The sequence below is a fragment of the Lichenostomus cassidix genome, chromosome 3 (genome assembly GCF_008360975.1).
Source record: "Lichenostomus cassidix isolate B80296 chromosome 3, HeHo_3.0, whole genome shotgun sequence".
Lineage (NCBI taxonomy): Eukaryota > Metazoa > Chordata > Aves > Passeriformes > Meliphagidae > Lichenostomus > Lichenostomus cassidix.
This window is the reverse complement of record NC_139483.1, coordinates 28,647,522-28,665,672: the sequence shown is the minus strand read 5'-3', so window position 1 is coordinate 28,665,672 and position 18,151 is coordinate 28,647,522. Positions and strand designations below refer to the sequence as shown.

Here is an 18,151-nt window from a genome sequence, read left to right as displayed (position 1 = left end):
GGTTATTAATTAGATGTATAAGCTCAAGAGAAAAAGATTTTCAAAAAGTATTTAAAGTGCCAAAAGACGCAAACAGATATTTAGTGGCAGTTTCAGATGAACTCAGCTGACCAAATGTTCAATGAATTTCAGTGAGATTCAAAAAGCTTCTATGATCACCTTTTGGTCATACATATTTGAAACTTGGCCCCAAGATTTTTTCAAACATCTAAATAATCGACTAAAGCTATGTTATGTTTTGTCCCTACACCTCATTAATATAAATTCTACCATATTTCCCTATTATTCTTGAAACCCTATGACATCAGATGACAAGCATAATTTTGAACACCAGAAAACAGGATACAGTACATTGTCTACCTCCCTCCCGCCCCCTGCTGAAACAAACTTGCTATCCTTTGGAAAGAACTTTACAGTCTATCATCCCTCAATAGTTTAAGTGCAAAAGGTGAGCAGTTTAAATCAGATTTTTTCCTACTTTCAGTGGCCTTGGAACCAAAAGCAGGATTATGCTAGGATTACAGAAAAGTATTTACACTTTAAGCATCTACTGTAGGTAGCTGCATTAGGAATCTGAACTTTCTGCACTGTTGCTAAAGATTTTGTAACATGTAAGCGAAAAAATGTCCTCTACAAAAATACTTTGATTTAATAGCATTCTAAATCAGGCATCTAAGCAACCTGTTAGTGTGAGACATTTTAAGACTACTTTACAGCTATGGTAGCTTGTTTTCTCTTGAATATTGCCTACACAGCTTGTGTCTGTCAATCTGCTAACTTCTACACAGATCTACTGTATACAAAGCTGTGTTGACAAAAGGCAAGGTGATATGCCTTTATTTCTTCCACCTTGCAAACAAAATTGAACACTGACATCAGTAAATGAGAACATTTTCTCTGCTTTTTTGGGGAAGCCATTTGTTCAACAGCTTAATTCTGAGTAAGTGTTAAAGCTCTATATTGTACAACAGTGCAATATTGTTAATACTATGATAGCATACAGATGTCACGATGTTGAAACAGAAAAATGAAAGAAGTAGTAATGAGATCTCCAGGACTTGAGTAAGATGAACAATATATGACTGTTGCAGTAAAAAATAGAAGTGCCTGTAATAACATATGTATCTGAAAGAAATAAGGTAAAGTTATTAATAAATTAAAGTGCTAAGCCAGTACTTCCGGTCCTGTTCTTAGAGATTTCCAACTGGCAAAGGCTCTGGAAGCGTGGGTGCTCTGGAACACAGGACCTTGATTTGAAATCCTGACTTTCTGGGCACACAGTCTAAATTGCTAGTGAGCTCATTTATATTATTTAAAAAAAAAAATCCCAAATGAGTCAAACAAGAAGGACTCTCCCTTTTACTTTTGGCATGCAATTCACAAAAAAAAAAGCATTTGACGGTAATTTAATTCTATTCTGAAGTATAATGCAGAAGCCTGAAAGAGTACAATTTCCTTGTATTTGGGATATATGATGTTATTTTCTATGTTTTAAAAATAGTTCAAAGTGCTCTTTTTATATTTTTTTTTGCCTTAAATATGAAACTAATTCTCCAGCTCAAAGAAATATTTAGATCAACCCTTTACAGCCGAGGAAGTAGAAGGTAAGATCCAAAGCAAGCAATTCAGATTTTGGAAGCATTTTATGAACTACATTCTGAACCACTTATGTAGCCTAGCTGAATTTTTATGCTTTGCTTTTTAGATAAACAAAATGAGCGGAGAAGAATTCATTTACGTTTAACATTTATGAGAACAAAATAATAAAATCAAAAATATGACATAGCAATGCAAATGTTCACCCATTTCAGACAGAATTCTGAACTCCAGACAGCTGTAGCTTTAGTCATATGATTGATAAGCAGTGTCATAATTTACCATTCACAAGAAAAGTCAAGAGCATTTATTTTCCATTTTGTTTTAAACTTAGTGAATAGCAATGTGACATTGTAGAGATTATAAGGAAAGCCTATTTGACAGACTTTTTCCTTCCCTTAAATGAATGAAAAAAGATCCCTGAAGACACTTCTTTGATTTAACTGAGGAAAAGGACAACGAAGAATGAAAATCAGCTTATGCATATACTACCTTCAAATATTTAGCAATTCCAACTGTATTGAGTAGACCACCAATTTCATTTGGAATGCTCTGATTGTAAAAAAGTGGAATAAAGCTCATTATTGCAAGAAATGTTTGGCATTTCTTGACTTAATACATCAAGAAACATACAAAATATAATTTTCACATATTATTTATGCTTATTTCCCAGGCAATCACTAACACTTAATTTCTGCAACATATGTAGGGAGCAACAAAACCTTTGCAATACCATAAGCATTCTGTTAGACTAAAAAAAAATTATTGGAACTACATATGTACCACTGGACTCAGTTTCATTTTGGCATCTGTCTTCTACTGAAAAGTGCCTGAGATAAAGAGTTGTGTGGGACAAGAAAACAAATATGTATTCAATGCACGGAGTTTTTCACTGACATGTTTTGTACCTTTGACCATCTGTGCTCAGCATCCAAGATTAAAAAAAACAACAGGCTCAGAAAACTTTCAGTAGATTAATTTTGCTGTGACTTCCATTAAAATATGTATGATGAACCAGAAAAAGAAAAATTAAAACATATCCATTTTTATAAGATGATCCTTTAACACTTCTCCTTACTAGTAACACTTCTCCTTACTAGTCAATTATCTGCAGTAAAATTAACCATGGTAAGACTTTTGTCGAAGTCTAAGAATCTGGAAAAGAGCTATATAAACTTGAAATATACATATATATATACAGACATGTTGAGATAGAGTTTATTTAAGTTTAAACAGAAGACTAAGGAAAAATATCTAAGTAGGATTTGAAATCCACAATGACCTTAACTAGAATTTCCTCTCTGACATATTAAAAAAACATTAATAATAATAATAATAATAATAATAATAATAATAATAATAATAAAAATCCCCTACAATACTAGTCCCTTAAGAACCATTCTTGGGTGGCCACTTGAAATAAAGTGCAACACACTACGTTGCATTATCACCTATAGCATGTTTCTTTTCCTCTTCTGCCTGTCATAACAAACTGCTCTGTATGGCTCCTGATAAATAATATTATTTAGTTTTTATTACAGATGCAAAACTAGATGCAAATGCCAACACAGACATTTTCCAGTAATAGTCAATCATGATTTTATCAGCCACCATCCAGGTCAATACTTCTGTTTGGACTACTCACTTGTATATTTATTCTTTAATGTGTACAAACTCTCCAGATAATGCGTAGCTCCAAACTCAAGTGGGCAGTCCCAATAAACAGAACTGTCATGAAGATTTGCTGTGTTATGTATTGATAGAGTCTAACTGGAGACAGAACTCTCAGATGCTATCTGCTGATTTTCATAAATGCTCAGAACATTTATGGACCTCAAGCTCAGACGTGTAAATCAGCTTGGTCACAAATGTTATTGCCATTTGAAAGCAAGCTCAAAAAGTATAAATGTTCAAAACCACAGAAAGATATTTTCATTGAAGTAGTGGCTTTTTATACTATCATTTCATTATATTTTCATTTGGGTGTTTGAGCCACATCAGTTGTTTATCTGTGAGAACTCTGTTTGCATGAACACAAATGCAAAACTCATAAACCCTGACATCTGATATCTTCCTCCCCTTAAACTGTTTTAGAAAAGAATGACTTAACTTTCAACATTCCATTCAACTGCAGCCTACAATATTAACAAGCCAGTCTGACTCATGTATGTGACAGTTATTCTCTAGCACTATCTTTGGCTCTCTGTTTGAAAAAACTCTGTATATCCAATTCTTTTTTTTTCTACTTTAAGTCATATAAAAAAATGATCCCTGAAAAATACCATTATATGGCATTGATGACTGATGAGCTTAATTGTTTGAGGCCCTTTTTGTCTAGTATGGATCCTCAGGAAAATTATTACATCCCAGTCAGCAGTACTAAAATGCTGTTCTATATTTTAATTCCACACCATTTGTTCCAAGAAAGAACTTATTTTTGAAACAATGAACACATGTGCTACATGAACCAGAGTAAATATAAATAAATTATAAATTCAGAAACCTTAAAATTTTGCATTGGCCTAATATAGCTGAGGTCCTCAAAAGTTAATTCTCATTATGCGACTTAGCACAGGTAGAAACTCATTAAAATCTCCACCCTGCTTCCTTCTGTAGTAATGGGATGCAAAATTCCATGTTATGATCTCAGAAGGAACCTTTTCTGACAGTGTAATGCATTATATACTGTGTTACATAGATAAAAAGGAAAAAACCATACAACTAGTACACTTTTTAGTCACATCTCTGAAATCAGGCCTTCCAGACGTATGCTATATTGCAACTGTATGCAGCTGGTATATTCCTAGCTTCCCTTTGCGTATTCTCAGTAAAAACTTTAGTCAGGCATTAACCCATTCCTATTTATAAGATTGCCATTTCCATGGCAAAAAGGTAAAAATCTTAGGAAATAAAATTCCTGAGTGTGGTCTTAGAAAATTTAAATTAATTCCCAAACCTGTTTCTCTATACAAATTAAGCAGCAAAAAGACCACAGCAGAAAATACATGTCACAGATGTTAGGAAAATGTCACAATAATGTTAGGAAAGCACTTCTTTAAACAAATATATAGATTATTTAAGTATGTCTGAATAAAGTCACCAAAAGTCAGTCATCTTCTGAAGGGTAAAAAGAAGGGCTTCTTTTTACCCTTCTGTCAGGATAAAAAGAAACTAACTAATAAGGGCATTTAATTCTGCATATAATGTAAAAGAAAGGTACTCTCTTTTTCATGACTAGTCTTGATCACATCTACTGCTACCCTAATGTTATTTGTGCATTTGACTCTCATATGTTTGGGCAGATGACAAATATATATTAACTCAGTAGGAACTGCAGGGACATTTCTGTTTGGGAGAATATACTGGTAACTGCTGATCTAAAGATGAATAATGACACAATCTACATGAGAAATTCAAGGTTCAAGGTAGGAGCTTGTGCTCATGTCTTCAGACTCCCCCGTGTGTCAGTGGAAATTTTTAGCACTGGTACTTGTCTTTTGGACCAGTCCCAAGAGAAATTAAAGACTAAAAATTCTCACAGCTTCAATTTGGCTACTGTTAATGTACTAATCAAACAAAATTAGGCAGTTACTACTTTCTTTATAGAGATGAGGTACAGAGATTAAATAGGTCCATCCTACAGAATCAATATTTCAAGCCTGGAAGTTGAATTCAGTTCTTGTGAACATTCAGACCTCAGTAAATGCAGTACCAACAGACAGTTTTTTTATGCTCTACTGATCAGTTACCAAAGTTGCAGAATGTTACAATGCTTACAGGAATTAATACTGCATTTTCAACTGCATGCTCAGTCAAAAAAAAAAAAAAGAAAAAGAAAAAAAAATAATATTTGGCTTTTAAGACATTGATTAATTGTGGATCAGAAATGTGAGATTTCTTTCGGTTTATGTCAAACTAACACTGCAGCAGGATACTTCTCAACACAAGAATATTTCTCGAACTCTACTCAGATTGCATATCCAGTTTTGAGAGGGATTGTTTTTCATTCTGCCCTATTATACAACACTTCTTTTTGCCTGGCATTTGACAGGCATTCCCATCCCTTGCATTTACTTCACTTCCTCAATGCTGAGGCTGCAAAAACACAGCCAGCAGCCTCATAGAGCTTTTCATGGAAATCTGCCATTCCAAACTGGCACCTAACTTCACTTTATTATTCACTCAAGGAAGTTTAAAACTCTGAGATTAATTTAAATATTTATGACAATAAAGAAACTGATGAAAGGTATAATAATAAAAGAAGAAAATGAAAATAATGTAAGCCATTACTGAAGTAGCTCTTCTTGGGAAAGCGCTGATGTTCTTTGCTTGCCAGTCACCAGTGCCAACTCATCCTTCAAATCCTGGATCTCGTTTTTCAGCTGGATAATCATCTACAAACAGCAAGGCATAAAATAAGCATCACCTACATATTATTAGCTAGGTTATGACTTTTGCAGCAGAAGACTGAGTTTAGGTAAACATTACACGTTAGTTTTCTCTTTTTTTAAACAAGGTCTCTCTTTTAAAAGCTGTCAAAATGCCTTAAATACACCATGCACCTTTTTTTTTCTTTTTCCATTTATAAACCCAAGAAAAGTCTTCCAAATTCAGTAAATTTTTTTGTTAGAAGACATGGCTGTACAGAAAGAGTTCAAAAGACTTTTTGCAAAAGAGAAATATAATTTGACATAGGAATAAAAAGAGTTTTTCTGACTCACTAGTTTTGTCTCTTAATAATGAAAACACTTTTAAGAACTGACATCTTCATTAGAGAAAGGGCAACTACACAACAGACACACTTTTTTTCCCCTTCCCTTATAGAAATAGAAGTTTCAAAACACTATCTTAATTTTAATATTTTCTTCTTTTTCATGTGATATGTTGCTATTATTATAATTACAGCTTACTAGTAGGATGCATCAGTTGCTAGAAACAGACTGACAGCATAATGAAATTAAATTGTATTAATGAATAGTGATGTGAGAATATTACATGGAGAACTGAACTAGATTTTTAAATTCTAAGTAGTCATTGTCAGAACCTGTACTTTAGGAATAAATGTCTGTAAAAAACTGTATTTTACTAATCATTAACCTCATTAAGCGAAACTCTACAAAGCAGGGCAATATGCAAATCCCTAAGTCTAAGTGAATGAGCTTAGAATGAATGAATGAATGAATGAAGGAGCGACTTCTTGGATATTTTATGGTTGATCGTTTAATGAAGCCTTCATTTATATGGTTCAAATGTATCAGTAGTCCAATGATATTTTTACATGGATATGCACACACTGATTCTATGTGGAAAATAAGTTTCCAAGAGAAGAATGTTTTCACGGAAATATTAATCACTCTTGATTGCAGGCACTTTCCAGGAATGAGATTGTTGAAATAGATTACTATGTTTTCACTGGATTTTAAAACTCCTTCAAACATTTCTATTTTTTTTAATGATTGTATTTAACCATAATTTCCTAAATTTTGAATGAGCATTTTTACTTTAAAAATCAAAATATTCTAAACATGCATATGATTATTTCTTTTAACTCTAAACCTACAGTTAACAGATTTTTTACAATAAAGTATGAAAGTCTAACATAACATTTTATTTAATAATCTATTAAAGTGATGAGTGTTACTTAGAGATGTTGCAAGAACACTTTGAGAACATTGCAGGTGAAGCATTTTATCCAGATTTTAGATTGCCCCATTTTGGTGCCCTATTCTGATGTATTTTGTGCCTGCTGCTGAGCCAAGAAAATTAAATTTGGGGCTGGAGTATAAAATGGTAGACTGATGAATGTTCAGATTTCCTAGCATGATTAATTTTAATTTGACAACAACGGAAATCCAATTTCAGGATATGGACATAACATTCATTCTCAAGTATTATTAAGAGAAACAAAACTCTACAGAAGCAAAATGACTTTATTTCTTTTTTTTAAATTAACTCCAGAGGAGATGAGATTTAATTCAAGACTTTGATTTTCATTTTAAAATACATCCTTTGGCCATGAATGAGAAAGGTTCAAAGACAAGTCACTTAATAGTACGACAGGTACAAATTCATCTTAGATAAAAAGTCAGGAAGTCTCCATTATGAAGAACAAAGTTCACACAAGAATCAGACTTAACTCAGATCCACCAAGAGGTATTGTGAACTCCCTTTATAAAGCATGCGTTCAACTTACAGATGATAGACATTGCCAATGAATCGTGTTAGATTTTTACGGAAAAATCTCAAATCGAGAACTTTTCTGAAAAATAAGGTTGTGCCCCAGAAATATACTTAAGATGGGCAACAAATTCTGCAATGAGCACAGGGCCATACAAACTCAAGGTGCCTGTGTTCCCCTGCCTTTTCCACAAGCAGGGATGGCTTTCTGACTCTCACAAGCCCACTTTTGCTTCACTTGCTAAATGATCCTGCAGAGCGACACATACCAAACTTGTGGTGTATAGCTCCACAGGATGTAGTAAATATTCAGGAGCCTGCATGTGTTTTACCTCAATCAAAGGTTTCTGTGGCCATAGAAGAAATGTTTTGCATGATTTTCTACTAAAAAGGCTATATAGAAAAGAAAAAAAAGAACAGAAAGACAGAAATAAATTGTTCAATGCAAATTTGGTTTATTTTTTGGCCTTTTAAAAATTTTTTATTTTTAATCTGTGATGTTGCTGTTATTGCTAATTGCTTGGAAAGAAAAATGAAAAAAATAATAATAAAAAAGAAAACAAGCTGAAAACTTGTCAAGGACCTTCTATTCCTTTTGAACTTCAAGGGCAAGAGACAAGAAAAAATAAAAGCACAATTATAAACGGTGACTGAAATATGTGAATTACCATCAAGTAATGACTGAAATCATTAGTTACATAATCCCTGAGATTTAGAAAACAAATGCTTCTTATGGTATATAATCTAGCATTCTGCAAATTCTGGAAATATTATTTCTGTCTCCTTTACTTTTTTTTTTTCCTAATGATAACTTCACAGAGTTCTTTCTTCCTAGCTAAAATGTTTCTTGAATCAATTTCAAGGAATTACTTGGTATCGGTCTATTATTTCTTAACTTTTTAAAAAACAAATTGTTTCAGTGCAGCAGTATGCCTTCATCAAGTGACTAGTAATCTTAACACATTTTTAAAGAGTTTTAGAGTCACCAAATTATCTGCGACTATGACTTAGAAACTATCACTGAAAAAACAACACAAAGATGATAAAGAAAGTGACTATTTCTCCTCAGATGCTTTAAGAGCTGAGAAAGCCTTTAGAGATTTGATAAAGCTCCACTTAATTATAATTGTGTCCAAAAGGAAAAAAAATCAAAGTGGCAGTTATTTTACAGAAAAAAAAATGGAGCTTGTATCTGAAAACAATTTAATGGGATGTTTCAGTATAAAATCCTCAACATCAATTTGACTGCTACTGACTAATAAAACTTATACCAAGCAATCTCCTTCCCTCCATCCCCAGGAACTCTCACCAATCTGGGGTCAATTTCTTCATTAAGAACTGCTTCATTCTTAATAAGAGCAACTCGCTGTGCAAATCTGCAGGTTGATATAGATTCCTGGAAGAAAAAATAAAAAAAAAGAGAGGAGAGAATTTCAGTTACCTTTGTACTAGGTAAGTAGACCAGACTGCTAATGAAGCCTTTAAACTATGTTTCTATATTTTTGAGTGTTTTACAAAAATATTCAGTCATTTAATATTCCACAAGACCAATATTCAAGGGAAATTAGGTTAGCATATTAATGAAAGGGACACATAAAACTGTTAAACCATAATGCATATTTTATTGACTAGTTAATCCCAGTTAATCCTCTGACAGATGTGTTTCAGGTAAGTCCCCAGCTGGCACTACAGGATAACAAAGCCATGCTACTCAAAATGTAATAACTTTTGAATTAGGGGAAAAAGAAAAAACTAACTAAAAGGTTTTTTCCAATTTTTTATGATAAAATTTTATGTAAATAAAATAATTTTATGTAAAAGAATTTGGGAAAAGAGACAAAGGGGAGTGGAAGTCCAGGACAACTGAGAAACAAGCCATGAGACTTGGAACTAGGAGGCATACAGGGAAACTGTGATGCCAGATAAAAAAATGTCAGATGAGCTAAAATGGGGAGCAGCAGGAATGGAAGGGAAAAAAAAAGATACAAGACTGAATTGGTTGGGGAAACTCTGTGACAGCCAGTGTGTACTCCCATCTAGGGCACAGAAAAAAATAAAAGATCCTTATAAGTAATGTTCCCTCTTTCAAGGTCAGCTGATATTTAAATGCCAGACCCTGCTAGAGAACTTACATATCTAATGCAAAAAACCCCAGCAATTGTCTACAGTTAGCTCAAATAATAAAACATAAAATATCATGCAGTTGTCTTAGAAATTCAAATAATGCTTGAGAAACTGTATGATAAAACTTTATGAGATGTGCTAGCCTGCATTTAAAAGAGAATTTATACATAGCCCCTAAATTAATTTACCACTGTAACAGAAGTGATTTTCAGAAAAATCTGCAGTTTTCAGTCCTCCAACATATGAAAACACCAATTTAAATGTTATATACATCCACTCCTTTTTCCACATAACTTCCATCTCTAGGTGCTTGGAGGGCTGTTATATGAATTGGGGTTACATGGGGAGAGATACTTCTTGACAAACACATAATAAATACACAGAGAATCAAAGGAAAGGAAGGCCTTACAATTAAGAGTTGCACTTAGTATTAGTTGGACTCTATCTCTGCCTCTGCTGTTCCTGTGCATTGATGATCAGCCAATGTGATTTTAATTAAGTTCTATACATATATCAAGTACAATTATATGTATAGTACGCAGATATACATTTCCACTAGAACCCTTTGCCCTGTTTAGTGGGTAGCATATGTTAAATTAATGAATAGCTAATCAATTCAGTTCTCAATGTTCAATATGCTAGCTTATAATTTGTTTATTCTACGCCATCAAAATGGTAATCAAGTCAGACATCTAATTTCCTAATCATTTTTCTATCAAGCTTATCATCACAGCACCTCAGGGTTTTATAAGAATGAATCAATTAATCCTCTTTGCTGCAAGTGTGGAATGATTACACTTAATAGAATGGAAACTGAAGTCAAAACTACAAAAAAATTATGTTCAATTGTTGTCATTCTATGATCAGCTGTTCAAAACAGCTTCCACTCAGCTTCAATTACATCTATATTGAGTAATATACCTACAATTCAGAATCAACATCTTTATCCAAGCACTCCACAAAACTAGCACAAAAAACGTGATGTAATGATCCAAGAAATTCTGTACAAACTCACTGGTAGAAGTACGAATATAATCTAGTCCTCCAGGACAACAATCTATTTGTTTTCTTCATATGAGTGCCCTTTCTTACTCTGAATTCTCTCTTTCATTGTTTTCATTACAAGGAACAACACTAGGTCCTTAAGAAAGTGGCTTTTATTATACAACTTCAGTTGATACCGGGGGTTAGTTCTGTCTTGTGCATCGTTTGTGAATGAAATGTCTATCCACTGGAAAAACACAAGCCAATATGCAAACCTAACATAACTATGGACAATAATTCATGCAGCTATCCTAAATTTGACATTTTCTAATGATAAGTAATTGACTTATCATCAGTTTATCTTTTTCAGACATATAGCGTATCATCCATCTATATTATTCGGATATATCAGATTTTGGGAGCTAAAGGAAGGAAGGTATATTCTGGAGAATTGCTTTGTCTAAATATTTCCAAAATAGAAATCTAGAATACAATGTGAGATACACACACCTGATGAATTGATACATGAAAGGATTCTGATCTCACAGGGCTTAAAATAAAATTAACAAACTTACCCAGCTGTGTTTGTAACCATACAATATGCTTGCATAATTACATTTGCAAGTCTGAACAATAAGTTTTCATTTAATAGCAAAGTCCACTTTTCTAAAGAAAAGGTCTATAACGAAATGAAGTATGGTTTTAGTATAAGGCTTTCCACGGTATTTCAGAAAACAGTCTTAGACTAAATAGGGTTTTTTCTTGTTTATTCTTATTAGAATGCTTTTATGTTAAGAAAATCAGGAAATAACTAGATTATAAATGGCTTTGAGCAGTGTGCTATGGATTCACATTGCTACATATTTTAGAATGAAATAGACTAGACTATTTCAGTTGGACCTACAATGATTAGCTAGTCCAACTGCCTGACCAAGTTAAAGCATGTTGCTAAAGGTGTTTTCCAAACACCTCTTAAATACTGACAAGCTTGGGGCATCAACCATCTCTCCACTCTGATTCAGCGTTTGACCATCCTTTCAAAGAAATGCTTCCTCATGTCCAGCCTGAACCTCCGCTGGCACAGCCCTGAACTCTTCTCATACATTGTACCACTGGATACCATGGAGAAGAGCTCAACATCTCCCTCCACTTTTCTTCCTCAGGGAGCTGTAGAGAGCAATGAGGAAGACCACCCTCAGCCTTCTTTGCTCCGAACTAGACAAACCCAAACTCAGCAGCTGCTCCTCACAGGACATTTCTTCCAGCCTTTCACCAGCTTTGTGATGCACTCAAGGACCTTCCTATCCTTCTCAGTTTGTGGTGCCCAGACCTGCACACAGTGCTCAAGAAGGTGAGAAAGGCAGACAGCAGAACAATCGCCTTTTTTGACCTGCTGGTTGTGCTGTGTTTGATGCACCCCAGGATGTGGAGCCCTCTTGGCTGCCAGGGCTCGCTACTCACTGCTTATCTGATCAGCACCCCTGGAACCATTCATGCAGGGCTACTTTCCAGCCACTCCTCTCCCAAATTATGCTTGTCTTGGGCCTAACTCTGCTGTAGGTGCAGAACTCTTGCTAAATTTCGTATCATAAATATAACCTAATGTTCCAATCTACCTAGATCCCTCTTTAAGGCCTCCTGTCCCTCAAGAGAGTGAACAACACCTCCCAACTTGGTATCACCTGCAAACTTGCTAATGGGACATTCAACTCCTGCATCCAGATCATTGATGAATGTATTGAGCAGCACTGGTGCTGGAACTGAACCCTGAGGAGCACCACTGCAGACCAGTCTCCAGCCAGATGTAGCCCCATCCACTACAACCCTTTGATAAAAACTACAGAGCTGTTTGTAAACAAAAGGAAGAAAACACCACTACACATAATTCCAGTGCAGGTGAAAGGACACAAAAATATTTGAAAAATTTCCATATATCTCAAACTACCCCACCCAATTCCCTCTCTCTCCTAGTGAGCTCTCCAGTTGTCTACCACACTCTATGAAATCTCAACTCCAAAGAAGTCTCACGGAAGTTCTGCCAAGGTTTTCAGTGGAAATGCACTTTTATAACTCAAGAATTTATTCATCAGGAAATCAGTAAATAAAAAAAAATGAGCAGTTCATTAATAGGTGAAATACATTTCCCAACTGCTGCTTAACTTGAGATTACTTAAAGAAAAGCACATTTCCTAAAGGATTTGTTTCTATTCAACAGCAATTTCCACTGATAAAATTATCACCTGGAAACAAAAGTAAAATATTCTTTTAAAAGGATAAGAATAAAAGCTTACACACTTGAATTGTAATCTGTACTAAAGATCAAAAGAGCAGGATCTACAGCAAAGTAGCAAGATTTTTGTTCAATATAGATAGAAATAACATACATCTATGTTTCTTTTGTCCATAGCGAGTGTTGCTATCATGGTAGTCATGCAGTTTCCTCCCAGGCTGTCTCTTAGCACTGAGGTCATCATAGAGTTTCGGTAAGGAATGTGGGACCTGTTTTTCTCTGCAAGGGCAATTATTACCTGAAGCAATAGCAAAAACAGGAAACACTTTTAAATTTATATATCTACTACTGATTGACACATAAAAAGAAAAACCAATCTGCTCAGGAACTTCTGACACAACAAAACTATGCTTAGGCACCCATTTAGCTGCAAACCCACTGGCTTTATTGAAAGAATTCCAACTTAAATTTTAGTATGTTTGCATGTCTTTGTAGGAGCTGGACCTGAAAGACGAAATACATTAAATTTTATCATACCCTAGCCTTACAGTCTCTCAGCAACATGGAAACTGAACACGATAAACTCAAACCCACAGTTTTTCCTAAGACACAGGAATGTACTGAAAATTTTCCTGACACTTTTTCTGTCATAACAATAAAATATGGATGGTATTAAAGTAAAAACTTCCTCAATATTTGCTAAAGCATGCCTTAAAAATTACACGTTCTTAAAACACATGCTTCTTAAATGGGCCAATACATTTGCTTCTGAGAAAATGCCTTGGAAAGCAAAGTACAAATAAAAGAGTGCATGATTACAATGTACTGCTGGAAAGAAATTATTCCGTTTAGGATATATGCACCTTGGCCAAAAAGGAAATTGTACACCTACTATTCTCAGTTTCCCTCCTTAGCTGTTTACATTATGGGGCCTAATTATTATTAAATAAAAAGCTAGATTACCCCAGGATGTCCTGTGATATAAAAGATTTGAACTGTTATCTGGCCAAGCACTGTACTGAAAAACTGTAGCTATATGAGTTGTGCAAGCTCTCCTAAATGATTAGGAATTGGGTTTTCTTTAATAAATGTTACATACCAGAATATATTTTGTTTAAGCTACATTTACAAAAATTGCTGTTTTAGAAAATTTAGTAGTGACTTCTTTGTGGCATTAGTTTCTCTTAATGGTCTTCAGAAAGATTAAAGTTAAAACTATAAATCTTACACTGGCAGCCCTGAGAGACACAAATGCATAATAAGAAAATTACTATCTTGTAAAGGAATCTGGAAACCCATTCCTGGATCAAGGTTTTCAAATCTCATATATTACAACTTGTGATATAGAAAAATGTTAAAGCTTTGTTGGTTTATAATATTGCATAGAAACCTCATAGTAGTCTAGTGCATACATTAATAAGCACATTCTCACTCTCTGCCACACAGATACTACAATCTGAACAGACAAGATGGGAAAAGAGCCAGAGAGAAGATATGTTATTTCCATTAAAAATGAGAACTTTGTTACAGGGAAGTTCATTTTTTCTGGAGTTCATGCAGGAAGTCTGTAGCCCAGGTAGAATCAGAACTGTCCCACACTAACACTGAAAAGCTGTGTGACCAGCCCTCATAATGCAGAACCCATTGTACTGCTATGTGAGAATCACATAACAAAGAAGATTTTAGTCTGAAGTCCCATTAGTAAAGCCTCACCTTAATCACTAAATCAATCTTACAATACAATCAAGGAATTTGGAATAGAAAGAGGAGAATCTGAAGGAGAAAGAAATAATACTCCTTCACAAAGTGAGAGACACCACCTGTACAGAGCTGAACCTGGATTCTCTAGGAGGCACCAAATGTGAAAATCAGAAAATTGTCTCCTTCAAGAAGGTGTTATCATCCTTTTGATATAAGAAGGGTGTTTTGTTTGGTTTTGTTTTGGTTTTTGGGTTTTTTTTTAATAGTGGTAGTTCTAAGCTTAATGATATCACTAAAGCAGGACTATGCATTATGCTGATTAAATCAATACAATTTAAAGCAGAAAGGTTCATTTTGAGTGGATCAAACAAACCACTTTAAGGCCTAGTGGCTTTCAGAACTTGTCACTTTTTGTAAAATTGCATCCTGTATGAAACGTAATAGCAGAGCAGTTATCAATCACTCACAATCACTCACAAAAACTCCACCGAAACATGAGGAAACACTGTTAAACATAAGGAAAGTGCAAGACCCACAAGTGGTTCTGATATGAGCTGAAGTGTGCCCAAGAGTCCCTGTTTCTGTCCACATCCTTTGTGCAAGGAACAGAACTGCACCAGTACCTCATACCAACAGGCAGCCAGAACAGAGAATCCTCAAGAGATGGGGATTTTGGGGTGCATCACTTGCAGAAGCAGAGCTGTCAGGTACACCTATATCGTGCTGTTTAGTGTATCTCATGCTCTGAAGCCATATGCCTGCTCCAGAGGTCTTTTTTTATGTCTCCCATCCTACCTCCCATTTGTAATAGAGTTTAGAAGCTTAAGCTCTGGTCATTGGAGGGAAAAAAAAGTTCCAGTTTTCTTCTGTTAATCTAGTGTAGTATTTCGGAAATACCAAACAGAAAATTATTTTTTCTATAGGATGCAAATAAATCTATCATTTGATGACTGCCAGTAATTTCAAATTTTACTAGCAAAAACTTTGGTAAATTTGGTAGCAACTATTCACTAACGGATAAAACCTTTCAACATTCCGTAAATGGAACAGATCTTAAATGACAGTTAACAAACATATTCATAAAAGCAGTGAGAACATTGTATTCTATTACTTTGGGGAAATAATTCCATTATAGTGTCAAATCATGTGGCAGTATAACTGTTAATTTGCAACTCTACATTTGCTCTAGGATCCCCCTTGTTTGTATCATAAGGGAATATCTACACATGCGCAGTTACAATGTGGTTGTAATTCCAGAACGTGCTACTACATCTCTCAGACAAAAAAAGCTTCCCAGATATGGTATTAGGGACTTCTAAATTCCTGCTGCCATTTCAGATCAGCTGCATGAAACTATCTTCATTTTTCTCTAGACACAGAGGCCACTTGGAGTAAAAGTGCAGATAATTTATTTGAAGACCTTTTTAACATGCTGCAGATATTTAACAAGTGGAGCAAGTGTGGTAACACAGAACTGTGTTCCCATTGTCATCTCCATACAAATCATTTTACATGACTATTTTACCGTGAAAAGTGTTTCAAAATGCCATAAATCAACACTAGACCACCAGTAGACAACTAAAGAGTTGAAAATTTAAATAAGCTGATTTTGAGGCATCTGTGTACTTTAATATTAGTCACTGCCAGGTCAGGATTGAATGGTTCAATTCCCATTGAATAAAAAGGTGTTTTTACTGTCTTTGGTGTTTTTTTATTTAATATTAGAAAGTATTTTTATTAATGTTACACAATCCGAGGCAGAATCCAATGTACTTATTCACAGCTGTATTTATTCTAAAATAGGAATTAAAAGTCGCATGACAAAATAATATTTTTCCCTTCTACAGAACTTCAGACCTGAGCATCCCAAAACATACTCATCCATGTTGCATTATAAATACATAACAATCATGCAATAAATAAGAAGGGATCTTGAGTATAATTTGTATGATTCTGAAGACATTCCTTCTTAGAGTCACTGATCCTTATCAGTTTCCTTGAGTGCAAGTCAAATACAGACATTTTTCTTCAAGGTAAAATTGAAACAAATGAGGGATATGAAGAAAGTTCACTGTGATAGGAAATGACTGACTGCCACCTGCTGTACCTGAAGCATCTTCTTTTGACAGCTGAAATATTTCTGATCATAAATTAAATGAAATCCAAGACATTTTTTCTTGCTAACAGAAAAACATCGAACACAAAAATGAAAATATTCTTCCCAGCAAGCAGAACAGTTATATTTCCTAAACATAATTTTAAAGAGTTTTCACACATACACACACCCACAAAATTTTCTGGTTTAATGATTTCCTCAACTGCATATTTTACTAAAGAGCACATATACTGTAATGCAAATCAAAAAGTACAGATTTGAATTTTAGACTCTAGGTTTTTTTCTTCTCCCTATCCCCCTTATTTCTCCCCCTAAAGTACAGCCTCACAGACCTGCTATGTTTGTACATAAAAATTTTAAAGAAGCCCTCGGAAATAATAATGTATCTTCCATCAGAATCCCCCAAATAATTAATTTCTAGCAACAGGAACAGTGTTTCCTGTACTGTGAAAACAATATTATATATTCAGTTTTAGGAAGAAATTAATTTCTCTTACAGGTGTGAGGTCTGAAATGGACACTCTGAAGTCTTCAGGGATTGCATCTTAATAACGCAGCATTCACAAAAGAGATTTCATTCACTGCCAAGTGTTTCTTAGCCTTACTTGGTAAGCATCATAAACATCAAACACATAAAACATTATGGAAGATCGGAGAGATATATATTAAAACCTTAATAATATTAAAAATATTAAAATCAAAATAATGAATCTTAAATTAATTAATAATTATCTAATTATTATAAAATACATGTTTAGAATACTAATCATAATTAAACAAATCTTTCTACTGGAAATCTTTCTCTACAAAATTTCCATTCACTGCTACTGTCTTAAGTAATTTTTTTTTAATGAATAAGATTAGTTAGGAGTAATCTATTTACTCAGTATTTGCCTTTACCAAAGAGAAAAAATAAAAATCAAGAGTGAAAGGAGGATAGAGATTTTAGCATACTTTAAATCAAGAGGCTATATCTTTTTAGTAACAACAGCTGAAAGATTTGTGGAGATTTATTATCATTATTATTGCAGTTGCCTCTGTGAGTTCTACTGGTATAAATCCAATTATGCTAGTCACTCCATAATTATATTACCAAAGATAACTTCTGCCTCTAAGAGATCAAAGATTTAAATTGGTAGAGGAATAAAACAACACATGAGAGAAGAGCCTAATAATTTACCATATTACAATGCCTGAACCAAATAAAATGCAAATGCTTTTTT

General features: G+C 34.2%; 1 protein-coding gene across 10 annotated transcripts in view; it reads right to left on the bottom strand.

Annotated features, from left to right (window-relative positions):
- Positions 1-18,151, bottom strand: part of KIF6 (kinesin family member 6) — a 157,510-nt gene that overhangs the window by 102,676 nt on the left and 36,683 nt on the right. For all 10 annotated transcript variants that reach the window (XR_014850759.1, XR_014850760.1, XR_014850761.1 and 7 more), the window contains exons 8-10: positions 13,266-13,409; positions 9,083-9,169; positions 5,887-5,990 (exon numbers count right to left, since the gene is read on the bottom strand). Coding sequence is in view for 7 of the 10 variants with exons in the window: in XM_085055068.1 (XP_084911194.1) it covers positions 5,887-5,990; positions 9,083-9,169; positions 13,266-13,409 (335 nt within the window). In the remaining 3 variants the exon portion in view is untranslated. The remainder of the gene's footprint in view (positions 1-5,886; positions 5,991-9,082; positions 9,170-13,265; positions 13,410-18,151) is intronic.